General features: G+C 41.7%; 1 protein-coding gene across 1 annotated transcript in view; it reads left to right on the top strand.

Annotated features, from left to right (window-relative positions):
- Positions 1-22,813, top strand: part of LOC126177652 (chorion peroxidase-like) — a 262,598-nt gene that overhangs the window by 147,185 nt on the left and 92,600 nt on the right. The window contains exon 3 of the mRNA XM_049924471.1: positions 17,320-17,396. Within this exon, the coding sequence (XP_049780428.1) occupies positions 17,320-17,396 (77 nt within the window). The remainder of the gene's footprint in view (positions 1-17,319; positions 17,397-22,813) is intronic.

Below are 22,813 nucleotides of genomic sequence, written 5' to 3'. Positions count from 1 at the left end.
TATCACTAGCTGTCGAGATGACAGGCATCTTATCCGCATGGCTGTAACGGGTCGTGCAACCACGTCTCGATCCCTGAGTCAACAGACGAGGTAATTTGCAAGACAACAGCCCCCGGCACGAACAGTTCGACGATGTTTGCAGCAGCATGGACTAGCAGCTCGGAGACCATGGCTGCCGTTACCCTTGACGCTGAATCACAGACAGGAGCGCCTGCGATGGTGTACCCAACGACGAACCTACGTGCACGAATGGCAAAACGTCATTTTTTCGGATGAATTCAGATTCTGTTTACAGCATCATCATGGTCGCATCCGTGTTTGGCGACATCGCGGTGAACGCACATTGGAAGCGTGTATTCGTCATCGCCATACTGGCTACTCGCGTATCACCCGGCGTGATGGTATGGGGTGCCGTTGGTTACACGTCTCGGTCACCTCTTGTTCGCATTGACAGCTATTTGAACAATGACGGTACATTTCAGATCTGTTACGACCCGTGGCTCTACCCTTCATTCGATCCCTGCGAAACCCTACAATTCAGTAGGATAATGCACGACCGCATGTTGTAGGTCCTGAACGGGCCTTTCTGCATACAGAAAATGTTCGACTGCTGCCCTGGCCAGCACATTCTCCATATCTCTCACCAATTGAATACGTCTGGTCAATGGTGGCCGAGGAACTGGTTCCTCACGTAGCCAGTCACTACTCTTGATGAACTGTGGTATCGTGTTGAAGCTGCATGGGCAGCTGTACCTGTACACGCCATCCAAGCGCTGTTTGACTCAATGCCCAGGCGTATCGAGGCCGTTATTACGGCCAGAGGTGGTTGTTCTGGGTACTGATTTCTCAGGATCTATGCACCCAAATTGCGCGAAAATGTAATCACATGTCAGTTCTAGTATAATATATTTGTCCAATGAATACCCGTTTATCATCTGCATTACTTCTTGGTGTAGCAATTTTAATGGCCAGTCGTGTGTATATGTCGACTGAGGCGAAGAAAGAATATTTATGCCGAGACCACTACAAATGAGGTACATGCGCTAACCACTACGGCACCCTGGCACAGTGGCTTTGCTCATCTGTATGGACCGCCCTTGCACGCTTTCCTTCTCATTCCAAATTCCCATTGACGACTCAGCCTACTTGAAATAGCCCCCAAACTCGAACAGTATTGCAGAGGCTCTCCAATTGTATTGAAATAGCACCTCAGTATGGAATGAAACTGCGAGAATAGGTTCTTTAAACAAAAGAAAGGATATGGTCTCTCTTCAAGTCTCAAACATCTATGTTATATGTATACAGACTAAAGTGACAAATGAGTGTTCAAAAAATGTTCAAATGTGTGTGAAATCTTATGGGACTTAACTGCTAAGGTCATCAGTCCCTAATCTTACACACTACTTAACCTAAATTATCCTAAGGACAAACACACACACCCATGCCCGAGGGAGGTCCCGAACCTCCGCCGGGACCAGCCTCACAGTCCATGACTGCAGCGCCCTAGAGCAAATGAGTGTAATTTAGATTAAGGAGGGAGGCGTGCTAGGGGTAGACCGTGCAGTTGTGCAAAACCAGTGTGCCAGATTGCCGAAGTGGTTAGGGCGTCAGCCTGTGAGCAATAGACGAGGGTTTGAATCACGGTCTTCTTACAGATTTTCAGTCGTCGTTTCAGTCTGCATAGATGTTTCAGACGTGAAAAGTTCGCTGAAAATATATTGTTTCATTTAATAATAATTATTATTATAATAGTAATACATAAAATATTGTAACACAATAATAAATTATTTATTAATAATAAAATATTTGAATACAATAATTTGTTTGCATCAGTGCTTAACACGGCTTTATGAGGACGTTCCAGAAATAGCTATTCACAAAAATGTAGCATTTGAAAAGCTTACTGCTGAATTTCTCATGGTTGTAGAAGTTTTCAAAGACGTATACGCGAGTGACCGTGTAAGCTTGCTGTTTGAAAAGCGTGGACTAATCATATGTAGAATAGAAATGCGTATCGCCAAAAAGAACATAGATAGTAACGTTGTCTTGAAAATCCATAAAAAACGGTCGCACTCAGCACACTTATACTCAGCACAACGGAAAGAATGGTCCTGTAAATTGAAATGTACAAGCGAAGTTCAGTAAGTAATGAAACATTTCTTTTTGAAGGCAGATTGGTTTTATTCAGGATTACAGTAAACTGTCATTCCCCACTCTCTTAACTACAAAATCCTATTTTTCAACATGATCTCCGTTCAACGCGACGGTCTGACACGACCTTACTGGGAGGGTCTGTATGCCCACACGGTACCAGTCTACTGGTCGACGTCAAAGCCACCGTCTCGCTGCACAATAAACTCCCCATCGTCCACATATTGCTTGCCGCGGAGTGCATCCTCCACTGGGCCAAACAGATGCTCTTTATGGTCTTCCGTTAGGTGGCGAAGAACCCGGCGGGCCTATACCTTCGAATACCCTCAACTAGTGAGCGATTACATGAGCGCTACCAATAGAGAGGTCCACTTGAGCAGCGAGGTGTTTGTGATGTGTCGATCACCTAGAATGAGTGTGTCCGCACATTCCAACACTGCAGGAGTCGCAGCTACGTGCGGCCGGGCGTCACACAGGACATGGGACAGGTTTGTGCTACCTGCAAGCGTTGGCCACAGTCACCTCACCCAGCGACTCGTAGTGCTTTTGTTCACTTCCACCTCTGGATAGAGATTCTGCAGACACCTACGAATATGTACGATGCTCTGGTTTTTCGCGAAAAGCAAGTCAGTGACAGCTCTCTGCTTGGAACGCACCTCCTTTTCAAACGCCGTTTTGAATGCTACGTACAACGCCGCCACCTGTAGGAACTTCGTGACACTATACGGGCTGAGGAGGGAACATTCCACGAGGTTGCACAAAAAATTCCGCATTTTTTCAACCGAAACTGGCCGAGAAAACAATGTTTTGTTTTATTTATTGAACGGTCCTCGCGGTACTTATTATAGGAAAGTTAGTTTCATGAAAGCAACATATTACTTCAAATATGTGTGTTAATTTTCCGCTATCATCCAGCTGTGCTATGGGGCAGCCTTTTCAGTTGTGTACACATAAATTCAGTAAGCAGATAAGTAGGTGAGAGATCATTTAACCAAAACTTCACTTCATATTCATTTAATAATAATAATAATAATAATAATAATAATAATAACAGTTCAGTGACGCGTTGTTACCATATGCCTCATATCAGCGTCCAGCAACACAGTGTCGTAAGTAGCCTCACCTTACTGAATTATTGAAAACTGACTTGCTTCCGTAGAGATTGTACTTATTGCTCATGATAATAATCAGTGTCCAATCTGCGGCTAAGTGGAGATTCTTGAAAGTGACCGGGGATGGCATATTTGAATTCCATAACAAGATAAGATCGCGACTCGCTACGACGACACATTTAAATACAAGTATACAGGATAATATGTTTCGGATAAATAAGCTTTTATCACGTATTTTCAACATTTAATATATTGACCTGGCGTTGTCTTCTCGTTACACACCGAAACAATTCAGAATCATCACTATAAAAATTAATCTCACACTCCATGAATAGTTAACACCGAAGAATACAAGATAGTACAGAGTGAAATGAAGTGGTATATGATGCAGTTACCAGCTTCCAAGTAAGTATACGCAACCTCTGCGTACCTATTCCACTGCGCCAAAGCCCGCGACCAGTAATAACAACCAAAGCTGGATAACGTCACACGGGAAACTATTCCTCGACGCTGAATATAAATTGGACTGATCTTACGAGACATCTTTTACGTAGTAACGACAGTATGGCCCTCCATCAAGCAGAGGTGGATTGATTAGAACAAAAAGGAAAACTTCTTTCCAATTTACAACACAAACCAGCCTAGATGTCGTCCTCCAAAATACTGTAACGTAATGGCGAACTTCCTCCGAGCAAGCAAACTACACGGCTGCAAAACCGCCGACGAACGCTACTGGCTGAGAGCCAATCGAGTCGCCGAAGACTTGATACTGATCCAGAGACTTAGCAAAGAGTTTGAGAAAGTGTTTTTATCGATATATATTGGAACCGGTCAACAACAACAACATTGGAACCGGTTAGTGCAAGTCTCATAAATAATCGTATTATAAACGCTACAAATCACAAAAAGGTGACATATGCTGTGAAGAAATACAAGAGCCGACCGATAGGCATCTTTCAACTGTAAAAATTTCTTAGTTTGACTACCGCAATTTGGACCCTAAGGTAGTTATCAAGTGCTGTATTGCAGAAGATTGTGACTCAGCACATTTCACACATTAAAAGTCCTGCGACATGTGTACAAGCCATTGCCGCACCTGCGAGTTAACAATATTATAATGCGCAACATATATCTCAATAAACTGTAAATTGTTTACATATGAAATGAGGCAGTATCTTCGCGCCAGCTGCCTCAAAGTTCATCTGATAGAGCTGATCACTAATACCACTTTAAGCATTAACTTTTGTGTTAGTAATGTGCTTGCGCATGTCTACCACGTGACAGACCTTTATATAGAATGGCCAATATCCATCAAGAGAAAATTACAACCTTCTACGACCATCTGAAAGGACGGATCTTCATCACCGCCCATTCAGCCTGCAAACTGATCCAGAATTCTGCTGTTATAGGTAGGCTCTGGTCAGTCTTCCTGAAAGTTTACTATACGGAAAAGCTTCAGTATTGTGGCACAATCGTATTTGAGGGTTAAAATCTCGTCCGTCCGTTCTCGTTTACGTTTTCCGTGGCTCCTATAAGCCATTTGTTGCGAATGTAGGGAAATTTCTTTCAAGACATCACCAATCTCGTCGATTCCAAGTGAGCTAGTCCTCCGTTGCTTATAGTCGACGAGATGTTAAACTGTCTTTCTTGTTGTCTTTCACTATTGTTCCTTTGTTTATGCAACAGAATACAAAGAAAACTTTCTATTCGATCACTTTGTCACAATTTATTCATTTTTCCGCACACTTTCCAATTGTTTATCCTAAATTTAGTATCTTACATATGATCCAAACAAAAGTAATATGATAAATGACGGTGTTACACTCTTTCCTGGCTAACTACACGTTACAAAGACATGTAGATCTGTCCTGTCCGAATGTTTGACAAATGACTGAAGTAGAATAAGCGGAAATAATGGTCAGAATGTATTCAAACTTAGAGAAAGTGTAGAATGCTACGGCTGCAAAACTATTGTTGAAAGATGGCTAATACGTACAATTCCACAGGTCCTCTTTACTGTGGCTGGGAGGCTCTGCTTTACATCAAAGTTAGTGAATTTAGAGCCACGAGACGAAGCTGAAACGTGGCAGCAGATGACAGCGTGCTCCACCGACGTCATAGGAGGCAATACCACTACGTACGTTGGTTCAGCGCGTCAGAATGAATGGTGTCGGAAAATGGATTTGTCAAATAGTGACATTTTGGGGCGTGCAGGGGATGCTACTACAATAATCGCGTTTGTGTAGATGCAGTAAGAGAGGGTCATATGCATCGTCAGTTGATTACTGCACCACGCAAAGTGACTTCGGTATGAGCATCGTCTTGCCTCCTCGAGTTATCGATTCGTACAAATTCGTACACAGTGTTGTCCAAATGATCGATCACTGTAACGGGTATGGATCCAGCGCCGTTTTCTGTTACAGTTTACACCTTTCAACTACCTTCTAGCTCCCAGTTTTAGATGGTTCAAATGGCTCTGACCACTATGGGACTCAACATCTGAAGTCATCAGTCCCCTAGAACTTAGAACTACTTAAACCTAACTAACCTAAGGACATCACACACATCCAAGCCCGAGGCAGGATTCGAACCTGCGACCGTAGTGGTCGCGTGGTTCCAGACTGAAGTGCCTAGAACCGCTCGGCCACACCGGCCGGCCCAGTTTTAGACAGCTACCTATTTAATCTTTTTACGACCACACGTCTCGCTCCTAACATGGTTGTCGACTGATTGCTGATAGGAGTGCAGTTAATAATGGGGCGTGGCAGCTGCTCCGGGTGTCTGCAGTGCCCAGACTACAGAGGCTTAATGGCGCAAGCGTAGCACTCGGTGCATACGCACGAGATTTGGGGACAAGATACGTCGATAACAAGTCCATTGTTTGTTCATCACTAAAAGTCAAACTTTGAATCAAAATATATGTTCCCGCTGTGTGTTTAATTACGCAGCTTGGACCCTCAGCAGTGCAATTTTTAGTGCTTTTTCTGAAATCATCTAAGACGAATGTGTTTAAAATATCTAAAATTTAAACGCTAATTGCACTATCTGTCACTCATTTTCATTCATCCAATCAGTAACACAAAACTAAAACTGTAATTATGGTCCTTCTTGTAAAACGTTGTTTTGAAACCGTGAAAACCTAACAGAACGAGCACAAAAAAGGAACTCAGAGGGCATATCCTGATATTGTTTCTTTCAAAAGGGTACGTCTGATTACCTTCTTTCCCTTTCCTTCCCCAATTCGAGCTAGTGTCATGTCTCCAATGAGCTTTTCACCAAGGGGACGTTAATCTCTAATCTGCCTTCCTACCTCGAAGAGCAATATCCTGAGAGACAGGCATTCTTGTTTGGGTTCCGCTCCGCCAAACACTTTGATTTTGCCAAGAACATTTAACGCAATTAATTTTCCGTCGAGGCTAAGAGATTTAATTCGAATACAAAGTGCTATCTTATCTTTTATTTTAGTTCGGACATAATATCAGTAAGGAACATCATTACTCTTGCAGATTTAACATAATACTCAGCCAGTCCCTGATCTTACGTATAACATCTTAATTTGAAGCCACCGTAACCCTCAGTCAGAAACCGCAATATATCAAGTAAGTTCATGGAATTCGATCTGAAGGGCAACGCCCTTTTCTCCACTGCGCCTTCATTATACAAGTGGGTCACACAAACAACGTTAGTCCCTGGCCTGTCGCCAAACGCAAATTAAATGGCGCAGCTACGGAAGGACTGCCTTGGACCGATGACCGGTTTCGGTGGTTGAGTGGCGGTTGAGCTGTTCGTGGTAATCAAACCGCCATTATCACTGAGAGCAATCAGTGTTTAATTATAACAACTATTTATAAAAGTATTTAAATACGAGAAGTTTAGACCAGTTCCGATTTTAAGCGACAGTTATTTGCTATTCTAATTGCTATCTGTCTTGATGTTTCTGAATTCGTGTTCCATGAGATATCTTATTCTTCTTAAACATGATAAGATGGATACAGTGTTAAATTCGTTGTCGATGTCTTCAACGCAGGAAGCAAAGTAGGCCCTAATAAAGATATAATACGAAAATATTTCTATGCATGGCAGGCTTAAATATGATTATCAAAAGTAACTAAGGAAATTAATAATAATACTATTTCAATATGTATGTTGAGCAAGCAGTAAAGGAAACAAATGAAAAATTTGGAGTAGGTATTAAAATCCATGGAGAAGAAATAAAAACTTTGAGGTTCGCCGATGACATTGTAATTCTGTCAGAGACAGCAAAGGACTTGGAAGAGCAGTTGAACGGAATGGACAGTGTCTTGAAAGGAGGATATAAGATGAACATCAAGAGAAGCAAAACGAGGATAATGGAATGTAGTCGAATTAAGTCGGGTGATGCTGAGGGAATTAGATTAGGAAATGAGACACTTAAAGTAGTAAACGAGTTTTGCTATTTGGGAAACAAAATAACTGATGATGGTCGAAGTAGAGAGGATATAAAATGTAGACTGGCAATGGCAAGGAAATCGTTTCTGAAGAAGAGAAATTTATTAACATCGAGTATAGATTTAAATGTCAGGAAGTCGTTTCTGAAAGTATTTGTATGGAGTGTAGCCATGTATGGAAGTGAAACGTGGACGACAAATAGTTTGGGCAAGAAGAGAATAGAAGCTTTCGAAATGTGGTGCTACAGAAGAATGCTGAAGCTTAGAAGGGTAGATAACATAACTAATGAGGAGGTATTGAATAGAATTGGGGAAAAAAGGAGTTTGTGGCACAACTTGACAAGAAGAAGGGACCGGTTGGTAGGACGGGTTCTGAGGCACCAGGGGATCACAAATTTAGCATTGGAGGGCAGCATGGAGGGTAAAAATCGTAGAGGGAGACCAAGAGATGAGTACACTAAGCAGATTCAGAAGGATGTAGGTTGCGGTAGGTACTGGGAGATGAAGAAGCTTGCACAGGATAGAGTAGCATGGAGAGTTGCATCGAATCGGTCTCAGGACTGAAGACGACGGCAACAACAACAGTTATTTCGTATAGGTGAATGGCTGGGTGCAAGTCGTTGAATTGGAAGCCTCTTCGGCGACTCGCGCGTTCCTAATCCACCACTACAGTTTCCCGTGGAATCGGTACGACGTACGGCCCCTGGCAGTTCCTCTCATCGTTGAGAGCTGATTCTTATGTTAGAGACATAATGAAAATTTCCATGATACGACCGATATTAGATCTCGTGACTTCTCTGCTTGGAGGCCCGACAAGGAAATGACAGCGAAAAGATGGATAGTAATCAGTTTTATACAAGGGGAATAGCTTTACAGAAATCCCGGGAGACATACTTACAGAAATTCTGGGAGAGATACGTGTTAAGAATTAGAATCCTTATGCATGCATATATTTTACATCGTATCAGCATCTACATGTACATTATATTCCGCAAGCTACCTAATGGTGCGTGGCGGAGGGTACTTTCGGTACCACTATTGATTTCTCCAACCCTGTTCCACTCGCGAATAGTGCTTGGGAAAAACGATCGTCGGTAAGCCTCTGTATTGGCTCTAATTCTCGAATTTTCTCCTCGTGGTCAATACTCGAGATGTATTTGGGGGGAAGTAATATGTTGTCCGACTCCTCCTGAAAAGTGCTGTCCCGAAATTTCAGTAGTAAATGTCTCCGTGATGCACAACGCCTCTCTTGTAATGTCTACCAGTGGAGTTTTTTTAGCATCTCCGTAATGCTCTATCGCCACTAATTGATCCCGTGACGAAACGCGACGCTCTTAGTTGGATCTTCTCTATCTCCTCCAGTCCTACCTGATAGGGATCCCAGATAAATGAACAATACGCAAGAATCGGGCGAAGAAACCCCTTACAAGTCACTTCTTTCGTGTATGAGTTACATTTCCGTAAGATTCTTCCGATGAATCTGAGTCTGATATCTGCTTTTCCCACTACTTGTTTTATGTGTCATTCCACTTAAGGTGGCTCTGGATAGTTACGCCTAAATATTTTACGGCTGACGCTGTCTCCAGCTGTTTTTCATCAACAGTGTAGCTGTACAGTAGTGCATTTCTTTTCCTATGTATGTCATCCCAGTAAGTATGGCAATCTCTACATAATCTATCTAATTAAAAGTATGCGAATATCTATTAGTGGACATTAATAGGAGGCGCGTCCCCATTTAACCTTTATGACGGCTTGAACTCTACTTGGGACACTTTCAGTAAGGTGTCTGAATATATGTGGAGGAATGGTAGCTCATTCTTTGTCAAGAGTCAAACCAGGGAAGCCGGCCGGAATGGCCGAGCGGTTAAAGGCGCTACAGTCTGGAACCGCACGACCGCTACGGTCGCAGGTTCGAATCCTTCCTCGGGCATGGATGTGTGTGATGTCCTTAGGTTAGTTAGGTTTAAGTAGTTCTAAGTTCTAGGGGACTTACGACCACAGCAGTTGAGTCCCATAGTGCTCAGAGCCATTTGAACCAAACCAGGGAAGATAGTGATGTTGGACATTGGATCTGGAGCGTCGTCGACTTTCAAACCCATCGAAAGGTGTTCCATTAGGTCAGGCAAGTTCATTTCAGGAATGTTTCTGTCCACAAACCAATGTCCCCGCAACGCTAAAGGGTCGCTGCAGTCAGTACGCAAGGTCTGTCTGACCGTGGGTTAAGCGTGGTTCCTCCGCGTTTCCAGTTCGCACAGTCACGTCGCCGGTAGTCGACTTGGGCAGTTGTAGAACGGTTTAAACGCCATTAGGGTTATCAGGTGACATTAAATGATTAGCTCACGTTCGAAGTCACTGAGTTCTCCTGAGGGACCCTTCCGCTGTTACTGCCTTTCTGACAACTCAATATTCTTCGCCTCCTTTTGCCTGGCGCCCTCATGACATCCAGAAGTCAATTTTGCATAGAGACGTCCGATTACTTTCGATGAAAGAGCATTTATGCCATACGTTATTCATTTTGAGTATGTGCGGTAAGCCGAACAAAATATATACGTTTGATTGCTCATACTTGGTTACGTGTCTATGCTCTTCATTTCTCTTTAGCTTATCTTGCTTACTTCTTCCAATAACTGACTAAGTAACTTCGGCCTGAATGTAACAGACTGTCTTCAACACATACGCGTCCGGTCAGAGTGCTAGCCGCGGAATAAATTTTAATCTTTGAAATTAAGGAAGTAGAAACGATGATGTACAGTTCCCTAAGTCAGATCAAAATGGTTCAAATGGCTCTGAGCACTATGGGACTCAACATCTTAGGTCATAAGTCCCCTAGAACTTAGAACTACATCACACACACCCATGCCCGAGGCAGGATTCGAACCTGCGACCGTAGCGGTCCCGCGGTTCCGGACTGCAGCGCCAGAACCGCTAGACCACCGCGGCCGGCCTAAGTCAGATCCTGCGGCAACAGCTTGTATTAAGTTTCAAGTGCTTGGGCATAGGACGTAAGATGCTGCTGATTCTTCCATCGGATAAGGACAAAAATCCAAATGAATTAAATTAACCGCAGCTAAGTGAAGGCAGTTAATGAATATGAATTTAATGAAAGTAAATGATGTGAAATGAAATGAGTAGAAACCCTGTACAGTCATGATGAACTTTAAATGTTACGTACGAAATAATCGTTCATATTTTCAACTGTCACATGTTAAAAATGCCTATGGGAGGTTATACCGTACAATCTTCCTCCTTTCTTCTTTAATATTCGGGGTTTTTCTATGAGTATTTTATAAAGAAGGACATAAACCTCAGCACATAAACTGAAAATTAGGGGACATAATTGTGAAATTATTCTCTAATTGTATGAATGAGAGTAGGAACTTAAGTCTGGGAGAGAGTCGTTGTAAAAGTTAGTCAAGGAATCGCTATCGGGTGAAACGTAACGGATTATCGGATCAGTTTCAGATTTTCGAAAAGGGGATGTATGCCCAAAATTAGTTACTATTGGTAGTCTGTCGAGCTGTGGAAAGCACACAGCAACAATGACTCGTACTCCCCAAGGAAGTAATAATTTACGGAAATCCGTCGAACGTCTAACTGCAATAGGAAGCTGGACTGGCTTCGAATGCTGCAGACAGTACCAATCCGCAGTGAAGGTTGATCCGGCTGCACGCTATGCGGCTGAGTGAAAGCCTAATTGGAGTCTTCGGAAGGTGCCTTCCGTCTGATTCGCCACGGAGTCGGGCTACCGCAGCGCCCATGTTTCACATCGCCGCTTCCGCATAGGCGCGCTTCCGCTGAGAACGCGATACGGGCTCTGCGACCCACATGTTGCGCGCCCCCGCGCTGCAGGAAAGCAGGTAACCTCTCGCGAAAAGGTTGCGAAAGCACACCGAGCACTGTGCGTGTACGTCTAGCTCTGCATCTGAAATATTCGGTATTCTGGTGGAAAAGAGACTGGTTTTCTGTGTACACTCCAGCTGCTTATCTAATGGACGTTAGAGTTTTGGTCAGATATATCCTAGGTTTTTTGATCAAATTTTTGAGAGGAGCGAAAACACGAATGCCTATCAGTTACACAATGGGGCACCAAACTGACAGCGTGACGTCTGGTTTTGAAAATAAAAGGTTAACAAATAAAAAATAAAAAATAATTTCTAGAAAGTAATCAGGTAATAAAGAAAAACTTACTAAGTGAGTTCAGGAAAAATTGAAATATGTCGCAACCAGCTTCCGCTAGTTATGTAAACAAAATGTCAAAAACTTTGTCTCTTAAACGCCTCTCTGTTTTATGCACGAAAAATTACAGTGATTCGATATTTGACTAGCACGCTTTCTCAACAAAATTTGGAAAAGAAAATAATTTTGAAAAATATTGGTCAAATGTATTACTCAATGATTTTTTAAAAGTAAAAAGTAAGTAAAATAGAGAAACTCCTGTACCTCCTTTGAATGATACGTCAAATAATTCAGACAAATCATTTCGCAAAAAAATTGAAGAACTTTTTCAGTTTTTTTATTTATGGGTTTTCAAGGGAGTTATTTTGCTCTTTAAGCTTGAAAGTTATTTGCTCTGACTCGATCGTTCGTTCGTTCATGAGCGTAAAAATGTTTTCCTGTTTTTAGCTCAAAACTGAATAGGCTGTCCTCTGTTATAATAATGTTGAACAGTAATTAATATTGCGAACAGCGTGTCTCAGTGCACACAGTTTCATAACGACAAAACTAAATGGCGTTCACAGAGCAGGAAATTAAAATCAAAACTGTTACTCAAAAGCGACTACCAAAATGAAATTGTACACGGCCACCCCCTCCCCCGACCCCCATAAAGATGAAGCACTGAAGTTACGTAGCAAAACTGTGAAACACACTGTTTAGTGGTCCATTAACGATCTGAGTTCCAAAGGAAATGCTTAGAATTTCCGAAAAGGAAACGTGGGATAAGAAACGAAAGAACGGACAAAATATGAAAGGAATCTCACCTGAAAAATTACAGCATAATCAGCAGCAACAGCACAGCACCAAGAAATTGCGCCAGCTAAAATGTGCTAAAGTAAAAGTAAACTACTCGGAAAAAGACTGGGATGACTTTTCATAATCCAAAAAATTCTTACTTGAAATGAAAATACTAATCAGCTCATTATAATGACAATTCTATGTTTTAAACTCTTATTTCACAAGAACATAAAACTCACAGAAGACCAGAAACTTTTACTTTCTTTTCAAAAGCCTTACAAGAAAATGCTTTTACGATTAGGAAAACTGGAATGAATACGATTATGCAAAGTGAAATGAATTAAACTGAAATAACCTAAACTGATGTTGGGAGGTTGACCTTCCCATTGCTAAAATCACTAACGTTATCAGTGCGCGCCAGCAAAAATTATTGCCTTAAAAACATATCCATAATGCAAATCCATTCTCTCTGTTCCATAAATGCCTACGTATGTCCACCTTTCAAGCTGATATTTTATTTCCAAATAAGCACTTTATTTAACTGTTAAACATTTCCTTAATTTATTACTACTGAATATTGCAAGCTTCAGCACAATAAAAACTGTTGTACTTACGTCATGTTATAGCCGCCTAATCAGTGTGGGGGGAAAATAAACGTGTGATGGGTACAAGTTTCTCAGATGTGAAGACCGTACTTAAAACGTAAAAAGTGCAAACCAGTTGCGATTTCTCTCCTTGTTCCACCTTACATAACACATTAAAATAATTTTGTTTGTCGTGTAGATAAGAACTAATGTTAAGCCTTTTGCAAATGACTGTTAATTTTGTTTTTAACCAAACACGATTCGTCTGTTCATACTAGGCGTCATCAATGGAATTCAAGTGAAAAATGTTTGGTTAAAAACAAAAGTAAGCATTGGGTTGGGTTGTTTGTGGGAAGAGACCAAACTGCGAGGTCATCGGTCTCGTCGGATCAAGGAAGGACGGGGAAGGAAGTCGGCCGTGTCTTTTCAGAGGAACCATCCCGGCATTTGCCTGGAGCGATTTAGGGAAATCACGGAAAACCTAAATCAGGATGGCCGGACGCGGGATTGAACCGTCGTCCTCCCGAATGCGAGTCCAGTGTGCTAACTACTGCGGCATCTCGCTCGGGCAATAGTAAGCATTCAGTTGCAAAAGGCGTATAACATTTGTTCTTATGTACATGATAAGCATAACTGAAGTAGGAACTCTGAGTAAGAGAGCTTTAAATATGGACAATGTTAATATTATAATAAGTTATGGTAACTGTTTTTCTATACCTTTGACAATGTGGTTGTGCTGCTAAGTCCGTTTTCATATATCCTATTTGACTACGTCATAACCGTTTCAGTAGTTATGCTAAATTAGTTTAATGCTGGCACAGTGACGTAAGGGTTCCATTTGTACTGTTTTACATATAGACTTGACATTTGAGATAGCTCTGTCTTCACCTGCTGTGATTGTGCGAAGTTCTTATTTGGGACCTCATCACATTTTGCATATAAAGGATGATGATGAGGTCCCATACTCCGAGGAGCGTAGGGGACGATGCGGGAGATTCGCACCGCCGTACTAGGCAAGGTCCTAGCGGAGGTTGTTTGCCGTTGCCTTCCTCTGACCGTAATGAGGATGAATGATGATGATGATGAAGACGACGCAACAACACCCAGTCATTTCGAGGCAGGGAAAATCCCTGACGCCGCTGGCAATCGAACCCGGGACCCCGCGCGTGGGAAGCGAGAATGCTACCGCAAGACCACGAGCTGCCGACCCATATAAAGTGTCACAGTTATTATTCTTATAGAGTTTGGAATTGTCCAAGCTCGCAAAGTTAGCTATTTGCTAAATAATTAAATGAAGTTATTTCAAAATATAAAAGGGAACCAAGTTTGAAATTTAACGTCTTATCAACATCGAAGTCATTACAGACGAACGTCAGGCTTGGTTTGAACTATAATGTGGAAGAAAATAGGAAGTGTGATGCCAGATGAAACGACCAGGCATTAGCCATAAGCGATGTAGCACAACAAAAAACCTGGGAGAACAGGGATAGGGATCTCACTTCTTCCGTATGCGAATCCAGTGTCTTAGGCCCTCCAACATTCGCTAGACTGTACCATGTGACTGTGTTGTATCGCGTAGGGTGGTGTTAATTTTTCATGTTAGGCGATGGAAGGAAGGTAGAGAATGAACCTCTTTTATACCTTCTAGTTCTGATCAAAAGTATCCGAACATTAATGAGAAGTTTCCACTTTTTGCCTTTATGACGCCTTGGACAATACTGGCGATACTTCCAATGAGGTGTCTGACTGATTGTGGAGGAATGTCAGCCCATTGTTCCTTAAGAACCGAAAACAAAGAAAATATCATGTTGGACGCTGAAGCGAAGTCGACGTTCTAACTCGTCCCGAAGGTGTTCCATTGGATCCAGGTCGGAAGTTTCGGCAAGAGTGTCCATTCCTGGAACGCTGCTGTCCACAAACCATTGCATCACAAGTGTTGCTTTATGACAGGGTACATTTTCATGCGGAATTATCACGCTCCGCATTGTTCGACGGTCCCTGTCCGTCAGAGCATGAGGTCTGTATGGTCTCGGTTTAGCTGCGGTTCTTCCTTCGCGTTTCCACTTCATGATCCCACCATGAACAGTGGACTTAGGCAGTGTCTAGCCCGCGTGACAGACCCACCCTTTGCCCCGGCGGGTCCACCTCTCATGACATCTAGTTGTCAGGTTCAGCATTACACAGGAAAGTCCAAATACTTTTAATTGTATGATGTACATCAATACCAAGGATCGAAGGAGACAGCGAGTTGTACTTTTTTTTTTTTTTTATACGAGTGGAGCACCATCAGCAGCGTCACTCAGCCTCACGCAGTGAGACATTGTGGAATGATGCGGAATTTGGCTCTATATATTTCCACTTAGTTTGGTAGTTAGACTTCCCCTATTGTCTTCAAGCTAGTGGCAAAATGTTGTGCCACAACACGAAAAATGAACGTTTACCATCGTCGTCGGGGTGTTACCGACGGAGCGGGACCATAGTTTAGACAAATTTAAAATGCGTTCCAGCTTTAGCCTCAACTCATTTTTAGGTAAACCACGAAAAACCAAGGTCAGGGTTACTCGATGGAAATATAAACTCCCCATTTTCGGAATACAAGTGTGAGTCTCTCATACATTGCAACCACCATTATATTTCCATCTGCTTAGCTCCTGGTACGATGTGTAGGTGACCTCAGCTACAGAATTATTTTTTCCCCCCACACTGGTTATGATCCTTCGAGTCAAAGCTTTTGATTCACGCAATTCACAAAATATGTGACTAGAAACGTGCGACGAATACATATTTGAATTATACAGCTAAGAACTCTAAGATATAATGAATAACTCTTGTTCACGTGAAAAGAAGTAGCGCACAAGAAAATCACTAAAATAAAATTTGAATTTTTTTTTATTTTCATTTGAAGGTTATTGAAAAGTCAATTGCAAAGCTTTTCGCTGTGTAATATTAATTAGTAAATGATCCATTTACTTTGAATTGGTTCATATTTTAGCTGCATGAGGGTTGCATAGAAAACGGAGTTAAATTACGAGGCCTGTGAGATACATAATGTACGAGGATGATGTAGTAATCCTTTCTGATCATCCTGTTCAGAGCTAAGAATAGGTTTCTTAAGCAAACAACTCACTTCGAAATATACCACACCACGTAACAGTGAACCAAAATATCACACACGAATGGAACTGAGCATGAGGCCAAAATAAAATGTTACTTCAAGCTCACATACTTCCCGAATGGGTTGATGATTTGGTCTCATCGATGTAACAAACGGTTACCGGAGCAGCACGCCCATACTAATCGTACCAAGCAGAAACGAAGGGTAGAGATACATATCGCTTAGACGTCGAAGTCACTGGAGAGGAAACTCAGTCAACTCGTTAAGCTACAGAATGGTTTTTATAGCTTGATAATGAATTACATATCAGTATGCAGTCTTTGGGAATAATAATGAATAAGACTGTATTATAAGACTATAGTGAGTTATGGGGTACTAAATATTCACACCAGTGAAGCAGGAGCATATAGCTATTACATAGAAGTTCCTGTGGAATATATATTTACCATTGTAACTTAAAGAGAAGTAAGGGTGGCAGAGGGTGTTTATGGAGTCCAAATCTTAATAGCTGGATGAATCATTAGAACCACCCGAATGTGTATCTTCTCTATTGTGCAACATTTTTCGATATGTTTCGTTGTGAGGTGTGGGTGACAATACGTAAATATTGTTTGCCCCATATCGGTCAAAATACGAGTGGGGCTGAAGTGGATGGATGTAGAATCTTAATCGCCTTTAGTTCTAGAAACCTGAACGAAATTCTACGTTCTTCTTGCTCCACGCCACTAACATTTAATTTGCAGCGTCTACTGATAAAGTGATTGTTTCCGTTACTAAACTGCGAAACAGGACAGCACAGGAGACAGAGCGAGCGAGAGATAGATAAAGAGATAGATAGAGTGAGAGAGAGAGACAGACCAACTTCTTTTCTGTTGCTAGTTGTGGTTGTGTTATAAAATATTTTAGTTTTCGCCTACACTTAAAAACTGTTTGTGTTGTCGATGAGGAACTAAAGCTGTGGTGTTCCTTTATTTCAGTGGGTACGGCGGCGAGCACACGTGTATCACCTACGACGCCGTCAACCAGGCGTATCTCCAAGCGAGGAAACGCATCAGTAAGTATAAATACGGCGCTATCACTCGGCGATGCAAGGTGATAAAATTTTTATGACTTTGGATTTTTCGCAAAATGCAGTGAGCGTAAGACGAGCAAATATCTGTCTCTATCCACAATCATCGTTATTCCTCTATTTTCGAACAGCGGGTCTTTCTTCCAGTAGTCTTGTAATCAGCCCATTTCACATTACCCATATGTAATGAAATACCCAGAAAGACTAGTATTTCTCCTATACTTACAGATTTCCAATTATTAATCCTAGAGCCCTCTTTCGTATTTTCGATCGCAAATATATTCTGGGCGTTACCGTTCGTTTCATCAACTACGAGCTACAGTATGTCACCTGTAACCAGTAGCCTAAAGAAACCCATTGTCGTATTTCCAGCAGGATTTATCTGCAAACATTCTGCTTTTGTAAACGGATGATACTGCATCCCGCGTGGTTCTTCATGCCAAGTCGCACCTGGTTTGCTTACTTCTGCGAACGCAGGTTCTTTATCGTCGGCTATTTCTTCATTATTGTCGTCCATATCTCCAGATTCCGAACTGTCGCGAAACATATTCGACAATTCTACTTCCACTACGGTATGTTTCTGCACCTCCAAATTCCAGCCACCCTCCTCTGGTTCGTCCCCTCTGAACTCAACATCACTAACACACTCAGTAAGTCATGGTCAGTATATTGTTCACCCTTCCTACTCTTTGTAGGGTTAGAAGACCCCGGTGTTGGTTGATTCGCCGCCATTGCAAACAATGCACAACACAGACGACTAAAGACAGAAAAACGTTACGTGATATTTCGTTGGTTGCTTGTACTAACACGAGTGCACAGCCGAACAAACTAAAATGAGTACTCAGCTAGCGAACGCGCTGCTTATAAGCGTTGGCCGCACTGGCTTGATCGTGGAAACGTTTATAAGCGTCAGCCGGAGCGAACGTGTTAAGAGTACAACGGGAATTCCACCGTTAAATGCAGAGTAGAGAGCAGATAGGTATGATGGGGAAGATTTGTCTGACATGATAAAAGAAGAAACAGGAGTCGATTTAGAAGAGATAGGGGATCCAGTACTAGAATCAGAATTTAACAGAGCTTTGGAGGACTTAAGATCAAATAATGCAGAAGGGATAGATAACATTCCATCAGAATTTCTAAAATCATTGGGGGTAGTGGCAACGAAACAACTATTCACGTTGGTGCGTAGAATGTATGACTCTGGCGACATACCATCTGACTTTCGGAAAAGCATTATCCACACAGTTCCGAAGACGGCAAGAGCTAACAAGTGCGAGAATTACCGCACAAGCAGCTTAACAGCTCATGCATCCAAGTTGCTGACAAGAATAACATACCGAAGAATGAAAAAGAAAATTGAGGATGCGCTAGATGACAATCATTTTGGCTTCAGGAAAGGTAAAGACACAAGAGAGGCAATTCTGACGTTGCGGTTAATAAGGGAAGCAAGACTAAAGAAAATTCAAGACAAGTTCAAAGGATTTGTCGGCCTGGAAAAAGCGTTCGACAATGTAAAATGGTGCAAGATGTTCGAAATACTGAGAAAAATGGGGGTAAGCTATAGGGAGAGATAGGTCATATACAATATGTACAACAGCCAAGAGGGCATAATAAGAATGGACGACCAAGAACGAAGTGCTCGTATTAAAAAGGGTGTAAGACAAGAATGTAGCCTTTCGCCCCTACTGTTCAATCTGTACATCGAGAAAGTAATGATGGAAATAAAAGAAAGGTTCGGGAGTGGAATTAAAATTCAAGGTGAAAGGATATCAATGATACGATTCGTTGATGACATTGCTATCCTGAGTGAAAGTGAAGAAGAATTACATGATCTGCTGAACGGAATGAACTGTCTAATGAGTACAGAGTATGGATTGAGAGCAAATAGAAAAAAGACGAAGGTAATGAGAAGTAGTAGAAATGAGAACAGCGAGAAATGTAACATCAGGATTGATTGTCACGAAGTAGATGATGTTAAAGAATTCTGCTACCTAGGAGTAAAATAACCAATGACGGACGGAGCAAGGAGGACATCAAAAGCACACTAGCAATGGCAAAAAGGGCATTCCTGGTCAAGAGAAGTCTACTAATATCAAATATCGGCCTTAATATGAGGAAGAAATTTCTGAGAATGTACGTATGGAGTACACATTGTATGGTAATGCAACATGGACTGTGGGAAAACTGGAACAGAAGAGAACCAAAGCATTTGAGATGCTTGGTGCTAAAGACGAATGTTGAAAATTAGGTGGACTGATAAGGTAAGGAATGAGAAGGTTCAGCGCAGAATCGGTGAGGAAAGAAATATGTGGAAAACGCTGATTAGGAGAAGTGACAGGATGATAGGACATCTGTTACGACATGAGGGAATGACTTCCATGGTACTAGAGGGAGCTGTAGAGGACAAGAACTGTAGGGCAAGACAGAGATTGAAATATGTCCAGCAAATATTGAGGATTATATAATAGAGGATTATATAGGTACGCCCTATACTGAATTATTTTAACAACAGAATGTGTCAGGTGTATTATCGAGGCCGGGATCAATCTTTATGGTAGATGAATCAATGATTCTTTGGAGGGGACGATTGTCATTTAGACAAAATATAAAGAACAAAAGCTATAAATATGACATCAAATTGTACATGCTGAATAATCTTGGCCGCTTCGTAAATAAATGCGCTGTGTACTCGGGGATGCGTGGTGATATGGAGGGAAAAGACAATGCTGAAAAGATAGTATTACGTTTGTTGGAAGAAAAGCTGCATGTTGGTGATCACGTTTACATGGGCAATTTTTACAACAGCTTTGCTTTAGCTAAAACCCTGTTGAATGCAAATCACATTGCATCGGGACACTAAGGGTAAATAGGAGAAATACCCCTAAAGACGTGGTATGGGCAAAACTGGGGAAAGGGATACTATTGCACGATATTCGGACGGCGTAATGATCGGCAAATGGAAAGACAGACAAGAGGTCTCCTGTATTTCCACAGAATATCCTACTACAATGGGACGTGTGCCGAATGCACGCTAGCAAGTAGTCTCGAAACCACTGCCAATTATCAGATATAATAGTTGTATGTCTGGGACAGATAGCCAGGAACAGATTTTGTCCTATTATTTATGTGAACGAAAGACTATCCGCTGTCCAAAGAAACTATTCTTCCATGTGGTTGACATGCTAATGTTCAATTCACATTACCTATATAATAAATACTCAGGACATAAAATGACGTTGTGTGATTATAGAACACAAATAATAAAGGGAGTTCTTCCATTTACTATTTATTTCATTCCCCAGCGACTTGTATTTCTCTATTCCTGAGTTTTCCGGAACATATTTGCACTACCTTCTTTCATCGATCAATTGAAGTATTTCCTCTGTTACCCATGACTTCTTCGTAGTTAACTTCTTTGTACCTATGTTTTTCTTCCCAACTTCTGCGATGGCCCTTTTTAGAGATATCCATTCCTCTTCAACTGTACTGACTACTGAGCTATTCCTTATTGCTGTAACTACAATCTCAGAGAACTTCAATCGTATCGCGTCATTCCGTAGTACTTCCGTATCCCATTTCTTTGCGTAGTGATTCTTCCTGGCTAATCTCTTAAACTTCAGCCTACTCGTCATCACTACTATATTGTGACCTGAGTCTATGTCTGCTCCTAGGTGCGCCTTACAATCCAGTATCTGATATCGGAATCTCAATCTGATCATGATGTAATCTAACTTTTCCAAGTATATCTCCTCCTCTTGTAATTCTTGAACAGAGTATTCGCTATTACTAGTTGAAACTTGTTACAGAACTCAAGTAGTCTTTCTCCTCCCTTATTCCTTTTCCTCTATCAGTCCTAACAGATAGGGATCCAGACAGATGAACAATACTCAAGAACCGATGTCTGCCTTTGCCACTATCTGTTTTATACGGTCATTCCACTGAAGGTCGCTCTGGATAGTTACGCCTAAATATTTTACGGCAGACGCTGTCTCCAGCTGTTTGTCATCGATTAGCTGTACAGTAGTGGGTTTCTTTTCCTGTGTATGTGCAATATGTTACATTTATTTGCGTTCAACTGCTAGAGCCTGCACCATTCATCAATTCTCTGCAGGTCGTTCTGCAGATTCTTACTATCTTCTGGCGTTGCTACTTTGGTATAGACAACTGCATCATCTGCTAATAGCCTTAAAGAGCATTTGACTCTTTCTACTAGATCATTTATATATATTGTAAACAGCAACGGTCCTATCAAACTTCCCTGCGCTACTTCGAATATTACTTTTACATCTGTCGATTTAGTTCCGTTAAGATCAACGTGTTGAGTTCTGTCTATAAGAAAGTCTTTTATCCAATCGCAGGCCTGCTCCGATACTCTGTAAGCTCGTATTTTTTTCATTAAACGGCAATGCGGAACGGTGTGAAATGCCTTACTGAAATGAAAGAACCCCGGCATCAACCTGAACGCTGTTGTTCACTGCGCTGTGGATATCATGGAGGAACAGAGCGAGCAGAGTTTCACTGGAGAAATATATCTCAGCTCCCATGGTTCATTATAGATATTTCAATTGTACCACAGTTGATGCTTTAATAATACATTTGAAACAGTTAGCTAAGAACTTTACTTTTAATTACTTGTCGCTGAGAGGCACCTCTGTCATAATCATTGCTGGTTCCGGATTGTCAGGCCCTGGCACTTTGGGAACTTACGAACCCAACCGTTTAATCGTCCTCTTACTTTCTGATTAGCGACCTGGGGATGGTACTTGTTCAGTACAAGAACACAGTTGTTTGAACTGTCTGGTATTTGCTCGTTTTCATGCAGCAATCAAAGTTGTGAACGACACATGTTTTGTAACGTCCACCTGAGATATTTTGGCTATTTTGATCTATCCCTTCTCTTTCCATTGTATTTCCGTCGTCTGCTAAATCACAATAATCTTTTCTCCTCTGTTGGAATTAATTTCATCCCCAATGGTAGATCTCACTAATCTCATTTGTTTCTGGAGGATTAGAAACTGATATGTGGTCAGTTGAAATTCATCCAAGTCAGCACCTGGAGACAGGCATATCATCATCTTCGCGAGGCCTTTTACGTGGCGACTAAATACCTTGGGATCACATGCTTTGAACAGACAGTATCCAAACCTGCTGACCTTTCTGTGTCACTAATACCCTTAGCCATTATTTTGTCTTCCAGGCAGCTTTTTGTTTAAAAGTCAGGGGTTTGTGACAGCGTACATCAAAGTTCACGAATGCATTCGCTTAGCTTACAATACACATTGACGTGTATGGATCCGATACGTAAGATTTGTTTGCCTTCTCACTGTTCAAACAAAAAGATTGTGACACTGGACCTGTAGCTGCTAGTAGCTAATCAGTATTAAGTTTGTGAAATCTGTGAG

The sequence above is a fragment of the Schistocerca cancellata genome, chromosome 1 (assembly GCF_023864275.1).
Source record: "Schistocerca cancellata isolate TAMUIC-IGC-003103 chromosome 1, iqSchCanc2.1, whole genome shotgun sequence".
Taxonomy (NCBI): Eukaryota; Metazoa; Arthropoda; class Insecta; order Orthoptera; family Acrididae; genus Schistocerca; species Schistocerca cancellata.
Note: the sequence above shows the minus strand (reverse complement) of the source record. Positions and strands in the feature narration are given on the sequence as shown.